This window comes from Eumetopias jubatus, unplaced genomic scaffold (genome assembly GCF_037043125.1).
Source record: "Eumetopias jubatus isolate StellerSeaLion01/CBP00866 unplaced genomic scaffold, mEumJub1_p1.0 scaffold_3, whole genome shotgun sequence".
Classification (NCBI taxonomy): domain Eukaryota; kingdom Metazoa; phylum Chordata; class Mammalia; order Carnivora; family Otariidae; genus Eumetopias; species Eumetopias jubatus.
This window is the reverse complement of record NW_028274809.1, coordinates 81111046-81135309: the sequence shown is the minus strand read 5'-3', so window position 1 is coordinate 81135309 and position 24264 is coordinate 81111046. Positions and strand designations below refer to the sequence as shown.

The 24264-nt window shown below is 40.5% G+C and overlaps 1 protein-coding gene and 1 long non-coding RNA gene across 7 annotated transcripts in view; one reads left to right on the top strand and one right to left on the bottom strand.

Annotated features, from left to right (window-relative positions):
* The window catches only part of MBD5 (methyl-CpG binding domain protein 5), a 433194-nt gene extending 423072 nt beyond the window's left edge, over positions 1–10122 (top strand). For both annotated transcript variants that reach the window (XM_088021713.1, XM_088021712.1), the window contains 2 exons: positions 6226–6301; positions 9268–10122. In XM_088021713.1, coding sequence (XP_087877839.1) covers positions 6226–6301; positions 9268–9339 — 148 coding nt within the window. In that variant the 3' untranslated portion in view covers positions 9340–10122. The remainder of the gene's footprint in view (positions 1–6225; positions 6302–9267) is intronic.
* Positions 1–24264, bottom strand: part of LOC114202767 (uncharacterized) — a 55852-nt gene that overhangs the window by 17259 nt on the left and 14329 nt on the right. For 2 of the 5 annotated variants that reach the window (XR_003607859.2, XR_003607860.2), the window contains exons 2-3: positions 16025–16168; positions 7981–8088 (exon numbers count right to left, since the gene is read on the bottom strand). The exons of 1 other annotated variant lie outside the window; for it this stretch is intronic. This is a non-coding gene — a long non-coding RNA (uncharacterized LOC114202767). The remainder of the gene's footprint in view (positions 1–7980; positions 8089–16024; positions 16169–24264) is intronic. 2 more of the 5 variants (XR_003607861.2, XR_003607862.2) reach the window with 2 other exon arrangements.

Below are 24264 nucleotides of genomic sequence, written 5' to 3'. Positions count from 1 at the left end.
ACTAGTTTTGGATGAAAGGAGGGAAATTGCAAATTACCTACATCACAAATTTGCAATGGGCCATTTGCTATGGAACATTCAACAATACTTGTTTATTTGATGTAAAAGATCCCTAAAATCTTTCCTCCAGTGAGATATTCCAGTTAGCTGAATGATGTGCAAAATATCCAAAACGACTGATAACACAGAAATGAAATAATGCCCCCAAATATTTAAATACACTGCCTTGAAATGAACTGTATTTCCCCCATAAATTTGGTATTAATCAATTTCTGAAAGGTAGTAAGTAATAAATAGCAATTTTAAATTTTTTTTCTTCCAAGCTAGTTTACTAGTTATGGTAAATTTACATGGGTCCTAAGTGGCATTATCTAAAGGAACTGTCATGAAACCATAAGCTCAGAATATGGATTGGCGATGTAAAAGAAGGAACTATGAAGCAAACTTTAGTAAAAACAGCCTTATTTATCATGCTACTGTCTATGCAGACTGTCTTGCCTTATAAATGCCCAGTAGAATACTTTACATTTTGCATATACTATTTAAAATCCATTATTTTATTCTCCCAATCACAAAATGGGCCAGAATTACTAAGCCCATTTATGGATGAGGACACTCAGACCCAAACAGCTTAAATAATTAGCTGAAGGTTATATGGGTGACAAATGATGTATTGAACCCAATCATGTATTTATTTTATTTATTTATTTATTTAATCATTTAGTTATTCCCTAATTTAAGGAGGCTAATTGAGCAAAAATCTGTGCTGCAGTCCCTGGAACTCACTGTTGAGCAAAGGAGACAGATCCAGAAACAATTAAAATGTTAAAATTGCAATGGCAGCAAATGTATAGTATACTTGGGGATCATAGAGAAGTGGCATTAAACTCAGGAAAAGAAAGACTTTCTAGAGGAGATATCTGAGCCAAGCCTTACACACTACATAGCCAGACAAAGGAAATAAGGACCAAGGTGGCGTGGTGTGGGGTAGTGTTTGGATGAGATCAGCAGTTGGATTTGGGGCACTATAAACCCTCAGACAGGAAATTGTAAGAGATGCAGCCAAAGGTGTAAGCAGCAATCAGATCATGAAGAGCTTAGCGAGGGCCCAGAGGATCCTTTATCTTATTGGAAGTGCTTGAGGGGACAGGTGGTTGGATTTTCACTTTAGCTATGGCTATATGGAGGATAAATTTTAGGGGAACCGTATTGGAGACAGGGACATTGTTTAGGAGGACGTGGCAGAAGTCGAGGGAGGATGAGGACTCAAACCAGAACTGGAGCAATGAGAATGGAGGATGAGGAATGCGGTCGAGAAATATTTAGAAGGTAAAATTCACAGAACATCATGGTGATTGATTAGAATGTGGAGGGTAAGCAATCAAGGACAACTTTCAGGGTTTTAGCTGGGGTGACCTTGTGGGTGGTAGAAACACTGACTGAAGTGGAGAATAAGGGGGGACTGTTGAATACATGTGGGGTGCCCGTGGACTGTGTCTGACACTGGGAAGAAGTGGTATTTGACTATGTAAAATTGGCTGTGATCACACAGCTTTCACCCATTTGAACGGTGGGCTAAGGATTGAACCATTTGGGCATTTGAACATTTACTAGAGATAATGAAGAAAATGAGAAAAATCAAAAAGGAGGAAGAGAAGGGGGGGCGCGCAGCAGAGCAGGTATTAGAAACCAAAGACCAAAAGCTTCCAGGATAATAGAATGATAAACAGCAGTCCAGTAAGACAAGAACTGAGAAATCTCCTTCGGACTGGGCAATTTAGAGGCTATTGGGCAACCTTAGTGAAAACAGTTTCCAATAAAGTGGAAGGTGTAAAAACAAAGTGTCCATGGTTGAAGAGCAAATAAGTAGGGAGTAGAGAGAGCTGATATAAATTAATTAGGCTTCTTCCTATCCTTAATATGAAAACTTCCTGAAAAATAACATGAAAATGACAAAGATTTGACTGCTTTTGTAGACAGAGGAAAAGGAGGGAAGAAGCAACTGAAAAAGGAAGGCGGCATTTGGAATAAGATGATTAAGGTTGGTTCAGGGCCTGAGTTCAAATCCTGTTTCCACCACTTTAGAGCTGTGTACCCTTGCGCATGTTGCTTGATATCTCTGAGCCTAAATTCTTCACTTCTAAAATGGGCATATTAATATCTACCTCTTAGCAGCATTGTTATAATATAGATAATTTAAAGAGAGCCTCCACTAAAGAAAAAAATTCCATAGCTTTTAGATTTGTAATAATTTTCACTGAAATGAGAATCAAATCTATCTATACATACATATAAACTTAAAATTTGGTAATCTGACTTTTGTGAAGCTGGAAAGGGATAAAGTGATAAAATAAATCATACTTTCACTTTAAAAGCAAGAAATTATTCTTAGCGTGTTAAATTTTCTTTTTTTTTAAGATTTATTTCTTTATTAGAGAGAGGGAGAGCACACACGTGCGAGTACACAGACGAGAGAGGCAGAAGGAGAGGGAGAGAATCCCAAGCAGACTCTCCGCTGAGCATGGAGTCCAAAGTGGGGCTTGATCCTACAACCCTGAGATCATGACCTGAGCCAAGACTAAGAGCCGGACACTTAACCAACTGAGCCACCCAGTTGCCCCAGCATGTTAAATTTTCTTCAATCTTCATACTTTCTCTATTAATTAGGTTTCAGAATCTAAGATTCTTGACATTTAGGTGTCACCCAAATTTATTCTGTTCTACATGAAGTGAGTTGCTTAAATTCTAAATTGAAAGTGTAGAGCAACATGCAATTTTTCATTTCCCTCATTTCTTATACCATTCACAGATGTGTACCTGCCTTTTTTCTCAATTAGTGAAGATAAGGATAATGTGTGACAATATAGGCAGTGAAGAATAGAAGTAGCAGTTATCTCCATTAATAACTAGAAATGTGATTATATGAACATCTATTGCTTAATCAAGTAGGTTTTAGAGTGTCCATTAGTAAAAATGTTTATTATTAAATGTCAGCAGGGAATCGAAAATTGTGGAAGAGACTCCACAGGGAGTCCCTTGGTACTGCAAGACTGAATTTTGACTAATTATTCATTTCATGAACTCATGGAAATTTTTCTTCTTCTTTTAAGTTCATTCTTTGTTGACCTGACCAGTTAGTGTAAAAATTAGTCTGCAGCTTTAACACCTGGGAGCATCTCCCTTTACCTCTTGAATGTCCTGATGCATTCAAGCAATTTCATGCCCCACCTCTCTGTATCTATTCTCTCTTCCACAAGTAGTCACTTCCCCCCTGGTTAACAACTTAAGTTTGTTAAAGGAAAAACACTATTAACTTAGCTTAAATTAATACAAGCTGTTTACAAACATTTTAAACATCTTGTTGAAGAATGAGATCACAAAGTCCTAAATTCTCTCTTTTTATTCAGCAAGTAATATTGAATTATTTTTATACTTTAATGGTGATGTTATTGCAATTTTTCATAAATAGGGAAAATTTTTTCATGCCTCTTTGAATTTATTACTTTTAAAAACTATTTGTAGTTAAATATCCATCTTCTTCATTATCAAGTTAGAATTGGTTTCACCAGTTCTCCTAAAAAGTCATGAACTATTGCATATAAACAGTTGTCATAATGCCTACCTCATAGGCTTGCTGTTAGGATTGAGATAATATATATGAAGATTTAACACAATTCTTGGCACATAGACAATTTTCAATAAATAGTAGCTATTTTTGCTATTAAGATAAAAATGAGAAAACCAAAATTCTTTAATGGTTTTTCATTGAAATGTTTTACCTTCATTTTAGACATTTAGAACTTTACGTAGTTGATTGTAAACCCATATTATAATAAATATCCATAACATAAATATCTTTTGAAATTTATATTCATACTTTTAAATACAAAAGAAATAGTAAAGATAAATCTATTTAACACATTACTCAAGGTGTAATATTGTTAGGCAACTATTGAGATGTGTGATACTGTCAAGACCTTTGCCAAACAGCCCATAAATGGGGCCCCAACCCAACCCCAGACAAGCTTACATGGCCTACGGAGTCCTGGGATCAGACTGCTCCCCACCCCCACCTCACGTCACTCAGCATCAGGCATAGCAAATTTCTCACTGGAAAAGCAACCCAAACTAACTCCACAAGATGCTCATGGTCCCTTAAAACTGGAATGGGTAGGTAAATAAAAGAGTGTATGAATAGGTTATAATATCAACTTGGACAGTGCTCAGTGCTTGGACAGTAATAAGGGAGAAAGACAAGTTGCAGAATAGTATATATACCGTACCATACCTGTTGGACACCTTTGTGTGTATATTAAAAAAACAAAACAAAACATATAAAAGACAATACCAGGTACTGTTCGTGGACATATAAAATATAAAAACAGGGACTCCTGGGTGGCTCAGTCAGTTAAATGTCTGCCTTTGGCTCAGGTCGTGATCTCAGGGTCCTGGGACCAAGCCCTGCTGGGGCTCCCTGCTCAGTGGGGAGTCTGCTTCTCCTTCTGCCCCTCCCCCCCCGCTTGTGCTCTCACTCACTCTCAAATAAATAAATAAAATTAAAAATAAAAAAATATAAAAACATACTAGGAAGATACACAACATAGTTGCCTTTGGCGAAGAGGGGAGGAGAGAATGGGATTAGGAATTGATGACAAATGGGAATTTCAGCTTTTTTTTATTAAAAAGACTTAAAGAAAGTAGGTAATTTATTATCAGTTTATTCTTGGAAGTGGGTTTGTTAGGGGTTAATTTATTCTATGCACTTTTCTGCATTGTTTATATTTCTAAAAATAAAGGGGAAGAATGTAAAAGCTAGAGGCTGGCTTACAGGCCAGCAAAAGGTGGGAAGAAGGAGTTGGTGCTGTATTGTCCACATAATTTAGTTAAAACCATTACATTAACCTTTTTTTTTCTCAGTTAAACTGACTTAAGTTCATATATGTTTCCCAAAATATCGAGACATCGTGTTAGCTTTGGACAAAATTTTTAGTTAGTAAATATGTGGAGCATGCATGATGTGCCTGGCAGTATACACAGAAACTAAATGTGTGAATTGTCCAGTCCCGGCGAATGAGGGTAAAACCTGGTGGGGGCTGTGGTAAACGGAAAGGCCTCATCTAAAGGCATTCCACTAAAGTTCAAATATGTTTTTAAACACGACGTGAGCCAAACTAAATGGGACTATGAGCCAAATTCCTCCACAACTGCAAATTTCCAATCTCCGTGTAGATGCTGAGGTGGGACTTAACTCTTAGAAAACCACGCTGACAGCCTGTTATGAAAAGGTTTATGTAATGGTTATCTCTGCACCTTTTCTAGTAATTGTCATGACAAGGTAAATGAAATGAATCACCTTAGTACTCAGAATAACTGGGTAATTATATGCATAAAAATGGAAAAAAATAAGTTAGAGTAGACAAAGGGTACATAACTACAGAACAGGATAAGATAGTGTGGATTTGCCCGATTTTAAGTACTTCAACAACTTCCTATAGTTTCAACAGTGGCAGAGGTACCCTTTTGTATTATTCGGGCCACACGTGCTGAGTAGAGAAAAAAATTCAGTGATAGATACTCTGAGATAGTCATTCTTTATCTGTTCAGATACTTAAGTCATTTTGGTTTTGAGGGAAATGTGGTGGGCCCAGGCATGGAGGGAGCCGTGGGCGTGACAAGCGAAGCTGTTTCCCACCTAGAACGTGCAACGTGCGTGCTTAGGCACACCAGATTTCAGCCTTCACTTGCTCAACTCTGGAAGCCAGGACGCGTCAGAGAGAGCAGAGGGAGCTCCCTAGTGGCCAGAGTGTGCAGTTCAGCCCCTCCAGCCTCCCCGCGGCTGCACCACCCGGCTGCCCGAAAAGAGAGGAGCGCGAACAGAGGCAATGCAGGGCAGGCTGGAATCCTGGAGGACAAGCTGCATCTCTGCGGGCAAGGAGACGCATGGCCCAGGTTTCTTGCAAAAGCATCGGACGGAGGAAGAAGCATGTGGAAGGGGAAAGAATCCATTGTCCCCTATCATGTGTTCCACTTTTTCCTTGTTCAGTGACTTTATTATTAATATTCAGTGGTGAGAATCCCGGAGCGTTTATCATCTGATTTTTCATATGTGAATATAAATTGACTTTCTTTGGTGGAATTGGTACTTCTGTTTTTTGATTAGGGGATTACATTGAGACTTTGTTTCCTTAATTTATTAATCTGGTGTGTTCTTTCCATTAATTCCAGAAGTGGAAAGCTAAATAACCATTTAGAAGCTGCTATTCATGAGGCCATGAGTGAACTGGACAAAATGTCTGGGACTGTAAGTTAATTTATTTTTCCATTATACTGTGTTTCTTTGAAAATAAATTGTATTACACTTTTTGGTAAAGTCTCTTAAATATTGACAAGCAACTCACGTAGCAATACTAAATTACTAGGCTCAAAAAAAAGACTGATCTCAAAAAAAGACTGATATCAGAAAAGATTCAAAGTAATTTAAGAAAAAATAACCTAGTAGTATTAACTATGTCTTTTTCTCAGAGATAACTCATTTTTCCCACATAACATATTTTCTAAATGTGAGCAGCACAATATTCCAGCTCAAACCACAGGTTTCTGCGTTTGACTCTGAATAACAGTGGCCACTACTGCTGCCTAAATTGTCAATAATGCAAATTTTGCTTTGGCCATAGAACAAAAAAAGGGAAATTGAACAATAGGGTCAAGATCAAGAGTGGACAGACCTCTTGGACCTCTCATTTCCTTTCTACTGTTACCTAAAAAGGAAAATATTTGGCACAAAATCCTATTGTTAAATTATTGAACACTGTAACCTCTGGTTTTTGAGAGGTTGAGTCTATTCTTTCTTTACATTTGTACTGAACGGTTCATACAATAGTATTGCGTGTGAGAAGTTTAATCATTTTCCTCTAATTCACATACTGGCCAGTGTAAACACTCAAAATATAATTTTGGTAATTTCTAAAAAAATGTAAATTATCTAAGGCTATTCAGCAATGAAAGCTAATTTCTTTCTTTTACTCAACACTTTGTGTTAACAAGGTTATCTGGATCCTAACAACCCATTCGGTGGCTACTGATTGACAGATATAGGTTATAGATTCACAGAATGTTGGGGTTGGTATGGGCTTTAGAGATTTTGTGATCCAACCCATCATTTTGCAGATGGGTGAATTAAGACCCTCAGGTGTTAAATGTCCTGATAGAATTTAGGAAAGGTCTAAAGCAGGGATTGTAAATTTAAACACCTTCTAAGGCCAGGCAAATACTATCAATAAGTAAAGTGAGGCAGCTGTGAGAAAAACAGCAACTAAAGGGGATTGAGAAATGCCATCCAAGAGGTCAGGGTAGGTTGCCTTAGAGGCTCAACACAGTAAAGGCTATTGCTCACTTCAGTGTGGTGCTGGTTGGGGAAAGGCTTGCTGCACACAGTCATTCAGACACTCAGGTTCTTCTTTCTCCATCTAGTGTCCACCATTCCTTAGGGCCTCAGAGTGCTCCTTCATGTCACTTGCATCCATCCAGCAGGTGGGAGAAGAGTATAAGCAGAGGGCTTCCAGGATAGTCTCATCACTTCTGCTGCTTTTCCTCTGGTCTGACCCCATCGTATGGGTTTCTTAACTCAAATGGACTGGGAAATGTAATAGATGACGTGTCTTTTCAGGATGAAGAGAAAATGGGTTTGGTGAGCATCTTGCTGGTCTTTGCTGCAGGACATTTGGCCTTTGTGGCCATCAGGCAGTCAGGACTGGTGGGAATTGTGGCAACCTGGAGACCATGCTCTCTCCAGAAGGAGCTTCTTCTTCCATGCTCCAGCAGATCTCAACCGTATGGGAAATTATGCCAGAGTTGCAAGCTCTTCCAATTTTTCATAAGACGCTAAAAGTCTGGAATTGAAATTTCCCCATTTTTTTTTTTTTTTTTACTGTTGACAACGATTTTTTAAACATTAAAACATCATACAACTAAACAAAATACCTTTTCGGGCCACATTTGTTCCACAAATTACGAAGACTTGTTTGCAGTCTTGAATAGTCTTCTTTCCTCAATTATAACAAGTTTTCAGTTATGGCTCTTCATCAGAAACTAGTGGTTTTAAAAAATGTATACGGACAGGTTAGGAGGAAGAGGCAGTTTGAGAAACTTATAAATGTTACTTTCAAAATTTAATTATTTTAAAGCTTTTTACATTTGACTTTGAGTAGCATTGGCCTCTGCTGTGTATCTAAACATTATTTTTAAAATGTACAATTAAGTCAACTTGTAGTGGACCTTGAGAACTGATTGGGCACCTCTCCTAACTATGAGTTGTGACATTATGTTGGTAGCTTTGAAATTGGCTATGGTGGAAGTGTTTACACCATGGAAATTGGCAAATGCTACAATAGGCTTTTGTCCCTCCACAGGGAGCTGGTTTTTAGGCATTAGCTACACCACTGCCTTGGGACTAGGCTGCCTTTCCTAGGTCTTGATCTTGCCCTCTCCTCTCAGTAGCCACATACAATGTGGGGCACTACACCTACTAGTACCTGTCCTCTGCCCCTCAGAACCATACCTGCTGTCTGATACCTGGTGATCGTGCCCTGCCATGCTCCACCCCTGCCCAGTCTGACACACAGCCCTAATTGCTACAGTTTCTTCATTAGCATCTACAGATGAGTTGTACTACTTGCTCATCCCAGACTATACAAGCTCAGATCTGCCAATAGATGGTAGTGGTTTTCTCATTTTCACTCCGCAAGTCTTCTCAGGAATAAACTTCCTTGGGCTGAGCCATGTGCGTAGTCTTACCACGGTTCTGACCCTCCTTGGTAGTTGTAAAATAAGTCGGGTGACGAAGGAAAGAAGAAAACATGTTTGGTATGTATCTTTCCACTTTTCTAGACTCTACTGAAATTGGTGATCTAGGGATCGCCAACAGGAAAGGCTTTATTTCTGTCTTAAGTGGGCAGCAGGGGTAGCAATGGCACACTGCATTTTCCACACTTGATTTTCTCTGGTTCCTCTTTGGAGTCCCACCGTTTATGGGGTTCCCACGGTGTTGTTCTGCTTATCAGTTCCTAGGATTCCTCCTTCTCTGTAGTGACTATGGGCACGCTGAGATCTGGGGTCTTGACAGAAAATGTAAATGCCCCATGATATCAGTGATTGAAAAGGAAAGGTGGACTCTATTCTTTCCCCTGTTTCTTTGTCAGAAATTGTATGGTGTTTGTACTTTCAACCTCTGTTGTTGTTTTTTTTTTTTTTCCACCTCTTTATTTCCAGGTTCACCAAATCCCACAGGGAGACAGACAAATGAGACCCCCCAAACCCAAGAGGAGGAAGATCTCCAGATAACAGGGACTACTCCACCAATGCGCAGTGTTTATTAAAGGAACGTGCACAGATAAATCTCTCTATAGATAGGTATTGATATATCCACTGTTATATCAGTATTTATGCTATGGCAGATCGCTACCACCACCACAGGGTGCTAAAAGAAACAGTGATACAATATTTTTTTGAACAGGAAAGATAAAGAAGGCTGGAAAACCAATCAAAACCCCTGACTGATGAGAGTGATAAACGGTCAAGAGATTACTGAGAAACTTTTTCTATAATGCTAAAATTGTGATTATAAGAAATGTCCAAATGTTTCGGAAGACTTTTCGATGTTGTACATAGAAAATACAGAATTTCACGGTGATATCAGAAGTGTAAATATTGTACAATATTGTCATGTACAAGCGTACCTAATGCACACTTTATCTTTTATTGTACAAAGAAATAGTGTACAAAATTCTTTGGTTTCTATGGAGTACACCTACCAGAGACTACCAGTGTAAAGTGATAAATAAAAATACAACCTAAAGGCTTTTCTATGATAATGTAACAGATGCTGTTTTTGTATTTAACAGCAGAGAAAAGGCATGATGATGTAGTACCTGAATGATGACATACACTGCACACCACCGAGTGTCCATTTATATTGTCTGTTTGGAATGAACCTTGCCTGGCAGCACTGGACTCGATTTCGGGTGCCTACGAAATCAAAACCTTGCAGATTTCTAAAGGGATGAGGGCTCACAGGTCTAAATTAAGAATTCAGAAACTGCAACCATTTGTTGCATATTTTTTTTACCTAAGTTTTAAAGTAGAATAGGTTTTATAAAAAAAAATCTTAGATGGAGTATTTTACTCAGTCATTTCTGTAGTTAACGTTTGATAGCCACCTATTGATCTAGCTAGCTTATGCTGCACCACCATTGACACTCAGAGTGGAATTTGTTTGCAGACAGTACCTGACAAGATAAAACTCTCTGTTTCCATACATGGAGGCAAAAGCCCCACTTCGAAACCATTATCAGAAGTAAGGTTGATTATAATTCAGTTTTTTTGTAGTGGCAAGAAGAAATACGAATCATCAAAGCAGGTTTCATAGCCATTCATCAGTGTTACTAAGAAGTGAAGGTGGCTTACAAAATTATTAGCAATGGTAATTTTTTATCAGTATTATGTAACATATCAGATTTATTTTATTTAAAGAATTATTTATACCATTAACAGATTCTTATATATATTAATGTGGCTGAAATGTGCAGGTTAAATCTATTAACCAAATTATTTATATTATATTAAGTAAGAAAAAATGTGAAACAAATGTAGAGAGAAAATACTACATTACAAGTATACAAACCTAAAACTGTGAGCCATTGTAAAGTACAAGGTTATTAATAAGAAATGTAGCACAACATAATCTTCCGTCTTTTTTTCACAATTTTTGTGGTGGTGGTCTAACCCTATCTCCCAATCACTTGAGTGAAGTTTCAGGCCTCCAGCCTGACTTCCATTAATGGATTGTCAAAAGAAGGGATCCATTATCCCTTTATTCTTAGAATCACCAGCCCCCACCCCCAAACCCTTAAACCCCCAGAGCACTCCCTGCCTTGTCCCCTAGCCTGGGGCTCACTCAACAGCTTAAACCTCCAGTTACTGGGAGCCTTTCGACAGCAGGCTCCAGACCCCCAAATGCCCACCACCTCTGTTATCTTTCCTCTCTCATACACCCCCCCATACTCCTCAGTCCCATGATGTAGCAGAGTCCCAGTAACTCAGGAAAAAGGAGACCAAGGTCATTCTTCCAGTTGGTTTCTTGGGGCCACAGCACAGAGCACTCCATCTGGGCTCACTTTTGATAGCAACAGCTCTCAGCTCTTCCCCCGGTCTCCTGTGTCTCCCTGTCCTTCCACTCCTATCCTCACCCCTACCCCCAAGCCTGATGGAATGCAACTGGCTACCCTGGGCTTCTCGGCCTGGAGGCAGGAACCCTTCCTTCTGGGGGTAGGTTCATTGTGTCTTTCATGTAACCATGGGATTGCCTGCCAGTCCTTCCCATGCAGTCACCCCGAGTCATCTTTCGCATAGTTTGTTGATATGTCTTTGTGTGTTCGGTATGTTTAAACCATAGATGTCCTTTTTTTTAAATTTTTTGCCACCAACCTGCTTTTCTACTGTTTCGTCTACATGGTTGGGTTGTTTTTATTCCCAGGTAGACACATGTGTGTGTTTGTGTGTTGCAGTGTCTGCATATGTGTGTGTGTGTGTTGATATGTAGAAGTTTTTTAGCCCTTGCTGTCCGTCTTTAGACTGAGTTTGTGTCCACCGAGCCTTCTTTTAGATAGTTCAAGCTAATTAGGTGTGTGCTTCCCCACCCATGTGCACTTTACATCAGTAGACCATGTAAAGTATGTTTGTGCCCATGATTTCACTGGTTCCTTACGGCTTTGATGTGGATGCTAGGTGTTGTTGTTTCAGTCCACACGGGCTTTTTTCCCCTCTCTTTTACAGTTCTATGGTTTCATGTAAGCAGTTAATGTAAATATTGTTAACATTACAGGTCATGCAGTGCTGTAACATTTTTTTAAATGTTGCACCTACTTTACAATTAAAAACTTGGTCACTCATACTTGAATTTTGCCCATAGAGCCATTTCTTTCTCTTTGTATTGAAGCCAGTTCATTTTTTTAAAAATGAAGGCTAGCCCTTCTACATTATTACATTTTTTATTCCCTAAAATAAGCAAACTCTTTTTTTTCCCCCAACAAATCTGACAATGGAAATAATGAAAAATTTTTGCTCCTTTAAAGAACATAATATCCCTCTTGGAAAAGAAAATCTGATTTTATTTTGTGTCCCTTAACAGTCTTAGGAAGCACAAGGAGAATAAACTACACCTTTAAGTAATTTTTAAAAACTATTTCAAATGAATGAAAATTAACCGAGCAGCTCTTGTTTGATTTGTCTCATTTGTTGCATTAATAGCTATCAGGGGTTTTATTTATTTAAAGGAATATTTTTTGGTTTGTAGTTTTCAGTCTCATTGTGAATGTAAATGCTTTAAAAATATTCATCCCTTGTGAGATCATGGGCCACTTCTAGTCTTGTATTTGGACCCTGACTTTGAGTTATTTGCAATGTCTGTTTTTCAAGTAAACACAATCTTCTTCTTTTTTTTTTTTTATAACATAACACTGCACAATTGTGGGAACAGCAGAGGGCTGTTATTTTGTTTTCTGTAAGTTTTATGAAGATTCCCAACTGACTTATCCCATGAGGTGACTCCTTTTTCATTTCAGACCATGATAACACATTTTAGTTAACTTTGGTAATCTTCTCTGCAGTTTGCAGTGTGTTCTTGTAAGTCACAAGCGGTTTTGTCCTGAGATTTTAAAAATCTAAAATGCTTAAGATGCTGGTGACATTGCTCTTTCTGACGAGAAAGCCAAGATTCTAGACCTTACTGAAAATCTGATACCTTGTTTACTTTGCCCATTTATGCCCAAATGGTGTAACACAAGTCTCAAGATTTTTCAAATGTAGTGTATAAAATGAGTTGTGCATTACTTGATTCATTTGGGGGCTATGAAAAAATGACATCAACCAGCCAGAACTGTAATATTGAATTAATTTATCTTTTTCTTTCATTCACTCTATCACATTTGCATTAGCCAAAGAGATAAGAACATTAGTAATTCATACGTGTAAACAACCCAGAAGTGAATATTAAATCAGTGAGCCAAAAAGCAATAAACAACTCAAGCATGGGAAATCCTGCTAACAGTGGGGAGTCTGATACAGAAAAAATATATAAAAAGCATTATCTTCAAATATGAAAGATTAATTTGTATCTACTGTAAATATGTATTATCAGCCTTATCTGCTTTTATACACACTGTGTGTGTACCTCAGCGACCTTTTATAAACCGGAAAAATGGTTGATTTAATAATTTGTTATGTAAATACAAAGTTGTCTATAAATTGGAAAATTTGATGCCAGATGGCTTCACAATATACAAATGTGTTTTGTAACATCATGCCTTTATGGATTAAGTATAAATACACTGGATTGTCTGTGTAGAAGAGTAGCAGTTTACATTTCACCTGCATTTCAAGTGGATATTTTTGTCCAAATGGTTATCTTATTAGGAAAAGAAAATGACCTGAACATATTCAATGTGGAAAACAAATATGGTTTTGAATTCACCAAAACTTTTCACACTCGAGGGTCTGTTCAAGTCCATCTAAATGCCGTTTATTATATTTCCATAGGAGATTCTTTGATCCAGGACTGGGATCTACCCAGGAAACCTCCCCAAATGGAATTATTCTACTTTAGAAACAGGCTGTGCATCTTAATTTCTAAATCATAGGCTGGGGAAGAGCCACAGCCTTCTTACTGCTTTTTATCTTGGTTTTTTTTCTGCTTTGTTTCCACACATCTTGGAAAGCACTACGCAGATAAACAGGGCCTAGTTCTTGTGCACCAAGGTGTCTACAGAGTGACCTCAATGCAGGGCTTCTCAACCCTAGAACTATTGACATTTCGGGTGAGATCATTCTCTGCTGTGGGGGCTATCCAATGCATTGTAGGACCTTTGGCAGTCTCCCTTGTCTCTACCCACCAGATGCCAGTAGCATCCCTTCCAAATTATGACAATCAAAAATGATTCTAGACATTGCCAAATGTCTCCTGGGGGTGGGGTGTGGGGAGTGGAGGGTGGGAGGAGGGGACAAAGTGAGACTTAAAAAACACTGCCTTAACGGAATCAGCTAGGGAACATATGTCTGTGTGAAATACTGGCATGTTTTGCATGCTGTAATCAACAGGAAACTGATTCCTAGATCAAAATCCAAAACAAAACCCATGCCAAAGTAGCGCTTCTCAGTCCATCATTAAGGAAGTGAATCCGTTAGCTTCAGCTTCATTTTGAGCACATTTGATACTCTCTTTCATAAGCCTCAAGACAGTCATGTTTTGAGAAGTCCCATGTAGGGCTTAGGAAAGTTACCTAAATAACCTGGTTCAGTTTACAAGAAGACGAATAGCCCGCTTTGGGTGTGTGTAAGGAGCTTCAGTGAGCAGAAGGCTGGTTGCCTGCCTTGGGTCAAAATGAGGACTTTGGCTGCGGGGGACCGTGCTATGTATATATTTTAACAGCTCTCTAGCAGCTGGTTCAGGTAGCAGTAGTTTTTGCATGATCCTCCTATAAGTTTTGATGGAAGCAGTTCAGTAGATCTTGGAGATATCATTAATCTATTTATTCATGTAATAAATATTCTTGAATTCCTCCCTATGCCACACCCAGTGCATAGCAGTAAGGATACAGTGGTGAATAAGACAGACCCCCTTCTCTGCCCACACAGAGCAGCCCAAGTTGCTGGCTAGTGGCACATGTAAGTACGGTAAAGTGTGACCAGGCCTGGGCTGGGAAGCACAAGGCAGGCCCCTGACCTAGCTTAGTGAGAACCCCGGGAAAGATGAATAGGATTCAGGCAAAGGAGAAGTGTGTGTCCTGGAGAACGGTAAGGGAGTGTGTTGGTGTTCTGGGCCCACCATAATTCTTCATATTACATTTGTTGAGCAAGTTCCATCCCAGTCTTGAGGTACGTATATAAATCTATATGTGTAAATTCGCTTTAATAATACTAAATGAGTGCTATGCAGCATGCTTATAGTTATTGCCAACAGCATCAATTCCCTGTTTCCTTCCCACAAATTAGCGCTGTATTGGCAGACCAATAATGGTTCTACTTTGATGATCCGGGGCTGGGGAGGTTTAAAATCCCCAAGCATTGAAGTGTTGAAAAGTGTTAAAGTGTTAGAAAGTAAGGCCTGCTAACCAGAATGCACAGGTAAGTGTAGGTCAGGTATAGATCTTTGGCAGGCCAACTGCCTCCTACGTACCTCCACCGGGAAACAGGAAGCTGCACGGGAGCCCACAAGATGCCACAGGTGCCAGGGAAGCACTGAGGGTTGAAAAGGCACCAGAAAGTGGACAACAGGGAGTTGGGGGCCAGGACAAGGCCATCTGGCTACAGGGACCTCTGCCCCACAGCAGGAGAGACCACAATGGTCTTTCATCATCCATTCCAGCCCAATATTATGCACATACCCTTGAAAGTATCCCCAACCACATTAATCACCTCCTACATTCAATGAACATTGAACATAAGGGCTTTTTAAAGCTAATTATCAGTTAAAAAAAAGAAAATCACACAACAGCGGCAGTATAATAACAGGCATTCAATCCTATGATCCAGAGTCCAGCAAATAGCCCTTCCCAGGAGCATGGGGTCCTGCACACAAAAGATGGACCCTCAAGAGGGAGGCAGCCCATTGTAACCTTTACAAACGGGGTCCTGGAGAGGGATCATCTACAGTCAAATATAGACTGTGCCACTAACTCATTGAACTTTGGGCAAGTTATTTAAACTACCTCTGCTTAACTTCATCTACAAAAGGGGATTATAGTAGCACTTCCCGCATGGGGTTGAGGATCGAATGAGATAATGCAGACAAAGTTCTTAGTGCTGGCACAGAGCAGACCCTCAGAGAATGGTCATTGTTAAGCTGCCCCAGGAAAGATCTAGATCAGGAAAGGGAACTTCCAGCCAATGAAAAGTGTCACACATAAAGAGGAGTTGTGTCTAGAGTTGCTGTGTCTCTCCAGGAAGCCCTTAAAGGTAGGAGAGTGGTATTTACCTGTCCGAGGCAGCTCTGCCCAAAGCAAACTGTCATGGGGGCCTTTTCCGGTTCTCCTGGTCCAGCCCTGAGCTTCTGGAGCTTCTGCCCAGGGTGTTTCTTAGATGAATTCGACTGTCCAAAACGCCACATGCAGACATGGACCTACAAAATGGTTTTCTAATAAACTGGTCTGGAAAATGATTTCTCTGAGAAGTGAACTGCATTGACCGTGGCAATCAGAGCAGAAAGAGAACTTCTAACCCTCAGCCTCAGAGTGAAGTCAGGACCGGCTCTTCAAATAAGTAGCTCAAGGAATGAAACGTTTAAATGACTTAAAATCCATCAAATCTGGGAATGTAGAGCTTAGTACAGAAAAGAGCATGTTTAACTTAAGAGACTAAAATTTTGGGTCCCAGTTCTTACCACTGACTCCATGATTTAAGACAAATCACTAAAAAGATCCTGGGGCCAGACTCCTAGGATGTGAAACCAGTTATTCAGGGGCTGTGTGACCTCAGGCAAATTACCCTCCTGGTGCCTTAGTTTGATCATCTGAAAACTAAGGGATAATAGAATCATCAGTGTGCTTGAGGATTAAATAAACCAATCTTTGTGAAGCACTTAGAAGAGTGTCAGGCATAGAGTAAATACTAAGCAAGTCTAGGTATTGTCATTATTATTACTGCTAATAATAGGGGCTGAGCCTCACTGGCTTCCTCCATCCACAGATGGGAATGACTGAGCCCTTACTTGTCTTAAAGAAAGATCCAGTCTTCTGTGGGATGATCACTTACGAGGGTCCTGCTAGTCATATTTAGCCATTTATTTGTCTTCCCTGATTTAAATGTGGGTGCTCTTGAGAGGAGCAAGACTTTGAACCAAGCAAGACTCAGGAAGTTCTTAAAAGATTTGAGAATATGGAGGGTGGGAGGAAGGTGTTCGTAACTATCCTAGAGTTAGCTGTTCTCGGAGGACTAACAAGACAATGAAAAGAAACAATACACTGAAGCATGCTTTCAAAAGGGGAGAGGAAAGAACAAAGAGTCTGAAGTGGTAGTATTTTCAAGTGCTATTAAGAATTATTATTTATTTTTAAATTGGAAGTCTAGGTCTAAATATTCTACCTAGACTTCTCAGGACTATGAATTCTTAGTCACTGCTGGCTTAAAGAAGGGGCAGAATTTGTTAGACACGGATGGAGTAGATTTAGCTAAATAACTTAGGTCCCAGGGGCAGGGCCTCTTTAGGGTTTCCGGTCTGTTCAGCATCCTGGGCCGCTGCAGAACAACGCATGTGGGAAAGGGACTAGGGGGTCTAGTTGCCAGGGTCTTTGGTCCCTGGACTGTGATTGACTCTCCCCGGAACATAGTTTTTCCCTGCCAAGTTAATCTTAACTAGCTTTAATAATTAGGGAAGATATCCTTAGGAAATCTGCGACCTTTTACAGGCTCTGTCCCCCTTTTCCAATCAAATGGAGATTATCTAGAATCAATTAAGTTCCTTCAAATTTCAAAACAAGCATGGAGGCTCAGGAGCCTGTGATTTCAGGCTGAGTCTCACTGTTCTGGTTTATTTGGCAAAGAGTGGGAAGCAAACATTCACAGGAGCTGGAGAAGAAAGCGTGTGAGAATTGGAGTGGGGAAATGCACTGGCTTGCTCTGGATAGGCTGTCGGTCTGAGCAAGAGCCACCAAAGGCAAGAGAGACCCTTCCCTCCCCTTTCTCTTTGCTTTCCAGCTCTTCCCAAATGTCCGAAGGGATTACAGAGCAGGTGGGGCATCCTGGGAGGAGAGAAAGTGCGTGCATTGTGCTTCTGTGCTTCACAAGGCAACCAGGTCAGCCAGAAGAGATCAGGCCATGGTGACGGCCATCGCGAGGAGCTCATAGCTTTCTGAGTGGAGAGCAAAATACCAGAGAGGTGTGGCATGGATTTCCTTATTGTGAAACAGTGGTTTCCAAACTCTGAGGACATACTATATACAAATGTGTGTGTGTGTCTGTGTGTTCTGTGTGTACTACTGAATTAATTACATATGTGTGTAATAAAACACACAAAATTGAAATTAAGAAACACTGAGATGAACTGAACAGAAATAGAAGTTTTCTTTTTCCCTCTCTCACCCCAGCGGATTTTCTGACACTATGCCTGGGGCATGAGCATCCACCTTCAGAGATCACCCTAAGTGACAAAACACTGGGAAGTCAGAATATGTTGCTTCAGTAAGCAAAAGACAGTGATGGAACTGAACCATCACAGGGAGCTCCTGAAGGGGGACCCAGTTTCTCTTTTTTAACTTTCTGTGCTCAAGTCTACTTAACTGGTAAAGGAAAGAAAGCATTCCTGGATATCTGATAACTAACATGGAATCCATGTTTTTGTTAGGTGAATAACCTCAATCTTTCTATAAGTTCAAAGTGTCTATTAAATATGTCTGTTTGGATGTGAGACAAGTCACTGCCCGATTCTGTCACCGGCTCAGGACAGTTGCCGACCCAGTGTGCAAGAGCCTGACTGGAGGCCCAGTGCTGCCTGTACCCCTCGTGGTGGGATGAGAGGGCACAACCATGCTCACAGACCTGGGTGAGGCACCCTCACTGTGCACGTGCACATGTACTCCATGCACTCCCAGGCTCGGGAATGTTCTGGGGCTTTCTTGACAAGTAGCCAAGGTGTGTAGTTCTAGGCAGCCAGTTCATAAGGTTATGATATTGTGGAAAAAGAGCTCAACTGGGTTCTAGTCCCAGCTCTGCTGTGTGACCTTGGGCAAGTGCCTTAACTTCTTTCAACCTGAATTTTCTCATCTGTCCCCAGGGGAGCTGGTATCACACCACCTGCCCCACAGGGTTATCACAAAGTTCACGTGAACATACCTATGCAGGCATTTTGAGAATAGCAAAACATAGTACAAATGAAGTCATAAGGTATTCAGATCCAAGTGTTAATGTCTTTTCAAGGCATAAAGACAAACTTTTCCTAGTAATCTTGGACTGAACTATCCTGTGGAACTTTCTATTGAGGAGCCCAGCTCAGAGGGAAATTGGCTCATGGTGGATTTCTCATCTGAACTCAGAGCCATAGAGGTTTTATAAGCCTAAAGAATGAACCAAATGGACAATGATGACTTCTAAAAATGTGGATACATTTCCATACTTCCAGATAATGCCAAGATTTCAAAGAGATGTCATTTTTTTGTTCATTCATCAAGTATTTATAGAGCGTCTTATCTCTGAGATAAAGTTAAAAAGGCCCCTCCCTCAAGGGCTCCTGTTCCAGTGAATGAGGAAGGCCTGTAAACAATCATTGCCATACATTGACAAGAGCCACTGCAAGGTGTGAATTAGGAAGAGCTTTGGAATACTGGGAGATTTAAATATTGGGGAATCAGGTTAAGTGACTTATGGAAGAGTAGAAATTCAGGCATTGCCAGCAGGGGTGAAGGACATTAAGAGAGAGGGAATGAAGTGAAGTCCAGGGGTTGGGCGAAGGATGGAAAGGGGTAGCAAACAACATGAATTTCTGGGAGTTGTGAGGCACTCAGTAAGTCTTGACTTAATTTCCAAAGGAGACAATAAGCCCAGAAAGTAAGCAGAAACCAGCTCATGGTGGAAGTGGGGTGCTGGCAGATCTTCTAGGCCAGCAGAACATGGAAAGCTATTTGAAACATTTTACATCAGATGAGCAACAACCACTTATCTATACACATATCAACAAATATTTATATTTATTGTGCACTTAGCATATGCCAGCACTACTCTAGGATACCCTGGTCAATATGACTGCCATGTTCCTACCCTCATAGAGTGGATAGCCCAGGGTCAAAGACAGACACCAAAAAATTATTAGTGTAATGAGTATTAAGATGGCCATAGGATTCTATGCCACCATATAATGTTGTTTTAGAAAGGTCACTCTGACCACAGCATAGGTCAGATAATTTTTCCTATCCTCCTGGAAAATGCCAAGAGTTCAAGTTTTCTCTACTGACCTCAAAGTAAGAACCCAGCTGCTCTCTGAGAAGCTCAATCAAGATATCATTGACCCCCAGAATTAAGGCATGGGGAATGGCCAGGTTAAGGTCAGCAACTTAAAAGGGTTACATTTAGAACCCAGAGCCATAAGGTTGGAATCAAAAGCTTGTACTGTAGCTCTCAGCTCTGTTCCTGTTTGCCCATGTAACTTGCAAGTCACACCAATCACTGGGCTTAATAATTTTAAGGGAATAATAGAGTTCTTCTCAGATTAATGTTCTAGGACTCTATGGAAGAGGGCTAGTAATCAGCATGTTCTAGCTAATTCATGTTTACAAAGAAGACTTCGGCTAGGGCTTTCTGTGTTAATCTTTGTCAGATCTACCTACCCATGGACTGACAATGAGGAGACAATTTCTTGAAGTACTTTCTCTTTTTTTTTAGTTTTAACTTTAATATATAATTTTTATTTTTTAATATAAGTTTTTTATTTTGAAGCACTTTCTCCATATAACTTGCCCCCACCCCCAACATAGTCCTGCACTTCACACTGTCCTTCTTGTTGGATGGAATTAAATCAAACAGATGGGGTTACAAGGAACAATCCAACTGATGTGTACGTGTTGTCCTTATACCTCACAGCAGGCTATTAGCTCCCTCAGACTGGATTTTGCCTTTCTCTTTTTTCACTACAAAAGATTTTATGAAGCACAACTCCTGAGGCAGGAAGATAATGTTTTCTCCATGACCAGAACAACAAGCTACATAGGATGAGCTTTGATGGGCACCAAAACCCCTTACCAGCCCATCCTCGGTGTCTGTAATTTCCATGGCCAAGATTAACATCCCTGTGAGATCAAAGAAATGACCTGACAGCCTGATAATTGTCACGAGGATGACAGGAAAGATGGGGGTGGAGTAGCTCAGTGACACAGGGAACATTTCAGGGAACAAAATGGCGGTATACTTGTCAACGTGCCTAAAAATGATGCCACTTAGATGATGACATGAAACTCATATGTTGTTCTACATCTATGAAACTCACTCAGTTTTTAAGCTAGGAGATAAGAACAAAGAACATAAATGGCAACTCCTGTCAAGACTCACCACCACCATGTACCCCTCACCTGTGTGTGCCTACCCCGACCTCAGCTAGATGGCTATCATTTGAGATCTTGGTTGTAGTCAAACAGTGCTGAGGAGTCATGATGAAGGCTTCCCCTCCACATGTCTAGTAGCTGATTGCTGCTGACCATCAGCTAGAACCTCGACTGGGGCTGTTGGCCAGAACATTTACACATGACTTCTCTGTGTGCTCTAAGCTTCTTCACAGCGTTGTGTCTGGCTTCCAAGAGCAAATGTCTCAAGACACAAAAGAAAGAGCCAGGTGGAAACTGTATTGCCTTTTCTAACGTAGCCTCCAAAGTCACATGTCATTGCTTCTGCCCAGTTTAACTGGTTAAAAACAAGGCCCTTAAGCCAGCCCATATTCTTGAAAAGTGAAATTCAACTGCCTTTCTTGCTAGAGTGACAAAAATTGGCAGACACATTTAAAACCACTCCATATGTTTGGGACAAAATATGTGATTGAAACATATTCTCCTTGCTCTGTTAAGTATTGCTAAGATAAAAAATAATTGCTAATGTTTTTGAGCACTTGTCATGTGCCAGGAAGAATGTGAAGCCCTCTTCATGTTGCAAGAGTTACATGACAAACCATCACCTCTTCTGTGGGACAGGTACTCTTATTTCCCCATTTCATCACTCTGGAATCTAAAACTTGAAGATCCTAGGTAATTTGTCCATGGTACCCAGGTAGAAAGTGGCAATCCCAGCACAGGATTGTCCCTTAAGCCAAACTGTCAACCTTTCCTCAGTCTCTATTTTACCTATAGAAGATGAATTTCAGGTACATGAAATAAATTTCTCAAAGTTAGTAAGTAGATGTATAAATGTATCCAACCTCACACAAGAAAATACACTTGTACAGCTCCTAACGATATGGAGAAAATATCTTCTTGATAACTGTTGTGTGAAGGTTTTTGGAGGGAGGAGGTTGGGTTTGAGGGAAAGATGCTGGGATAACCCCTTTGTGGGGCAAAAGGGAGCCTCCCTAGCCAGGTTGCTGGGCAGAAGGGAGCTTGTTGAAGGGAGAGGTAATTGACGGTGTGGAAGAAGGTTAAAGAAATAGGGTGACCCTCCAACCTACCCCATTTCCCACAAGAGAATCAGAAGATTTTAGGAGAAGAGACTTATTTAAACTCCTCCCACCCCCAAGCCTCTGAAAATCTTCAGTGAAATTGCAAAAAAATCACAGTGGGTTTGGTGTAGTTGGATTTATTGTTTTAGCTAGTTTAGAGGCTGAGCTTTGTATCATGGATTGATCAGAATTAGCCCATGCTAATAAAGGAGGGCACTAACCTCTGGGTTTTTAAATTGTGCCCTCTAACAAGTAGTTCATGTCCTTGACAGAGTGATGGAATTCATTAACTAGTTTCAGTCCCACTAGGGGCCTCTTCATCCTTCCCAGTAATTGGCATCAAGCCCAATCTGTTCCAGGAAGAATGAATTTCCTCACTGAGCATATGCTTACCAAGTGCCTACAGCACTTGTCATACCCAGATATGAACAAACGTCAGTAAGACTAAATTCTGGATTGAGGAGCTGTTCACCTTGTTTTGCCCACTCTGGTTACCAGGAATCTACTAGGAAGGTAGGTCTCACTTGGGCCAGATACCTAACAGTTCTGCAATAAGTCTATGAAACCATCTCCAAGTACTCATTAAGACTAACCCAACACTCTGTGGTGAGACCCAAATAAATGTTATTCCTTGTGCTTAACACCAAAGAACCTCAAGGATTGTCTCTGGTTCCCTTTCATTAGGGAAGTGACAATAACTCTTTAACCTGCCTAGCTGAAGGCGTAGCTCAGGTCTGAATCTAGGCCAATTTTGGTTTTCCTGTGTTGTTCTTGTCCATGGTCATCTGCTGCCTCTTGCCACAGATTCTTGGTGGTAAGTCTCAGCCTTGGCACAAAACAGAGTCATTGACCACTAAGTGCCAATTGTTTCCTCAAAATGCTTCCATTTCCTCCATCAAGCTCTGAAAAATCTGGCCCTGGTATTGTGAGTTCTGTAGCTTCCTGTCACTAGCCCTGCACTCTCTGATGGTTGTTGTGTTTTCCCTGTGGAGATAAACATTCATTGCACCAATAAGAGCAAAGGCTTTATGTCCCTTCTCATGGAAGGGATTAGTTATATTCTGACTGGAGTCATGACTTAAAATGGACCCCTCATTGTGTAGAAATGTGGATACCATGGCACTTCCCTTGCAATACCTTTAAGTCTCTCCTTGTCAAGGTTCCCTTAAACAGTACCGTTTCATCGCTTTGTAGAATGCTGTATCATTTCCCCAATTATTCACAACCCACTTTCTATAAAAGGACTTCATTGTTACATACTTGTGGTGTCTTCCTACTTCTCCACCCTGCTGATAATCAGACTTGACTGTGAACTAGTTTTGGCCAATGGATTGTGAATAGAAGTGACAGAGCCTGTTCCAAGAAGGAGTCTCGAGGGCCTCAAGAGTCATTGTTTCTGTCATGTTTCTTGCAGTTTTCTGTATCCACAAATGTAGATGTTAGATGAGTATTCCTTCACTCTCAGTCCCACAGTGGTGAGACATGAAGAATGGAGCTGGAGATGAACTGCAAGAGTCATGAAAAATGAGCAAGAAATAAACCTTTGTTGATTTAAGCCACTAGGATTTGGGGGTTGTTACTACAGCATTACCTAGCAAGAGCTGACTGAAACACTCATAATGTAAGCTACGTGCTTACTGTATGGAAGCCTTTGTGGAATATGGAGTTGTACTAGACACAGTGTCTGCTGTCTGCCTTCTAGAAGCTTACAGTCCAGGACAGAGGATTAGATGCCCCAGTATCTGTTAAAGTAGCAGAAGTGGCTAAGCTGATGAGTGAGGGAGGAAGACCATAAGGCTGGTTAGCAGCTTGGAAAGTAAGAGGGGAGAATTTCACAAAGGAGGGGTGATCGGGAGGCTCAGTGATGCAGGCACTGCAAGGAGAAAAAGGGTTGAGCAGGGTCTTCAGGGAATTGCTTCCGGGTGAGTGGGTGAGGGGACCGTCAGATGCAAGGGGTTGAGGAGGTAGAGAGGAAGCAAAGCCATCATAAAACATCACTCTTCCAACACGTGTGGTGAGAGGAACTGTGGTCATGCGGGAAGTCAAAGATTGTAGCAGTTTCACAGGGTAATGCAGCAAGCATATTTGGG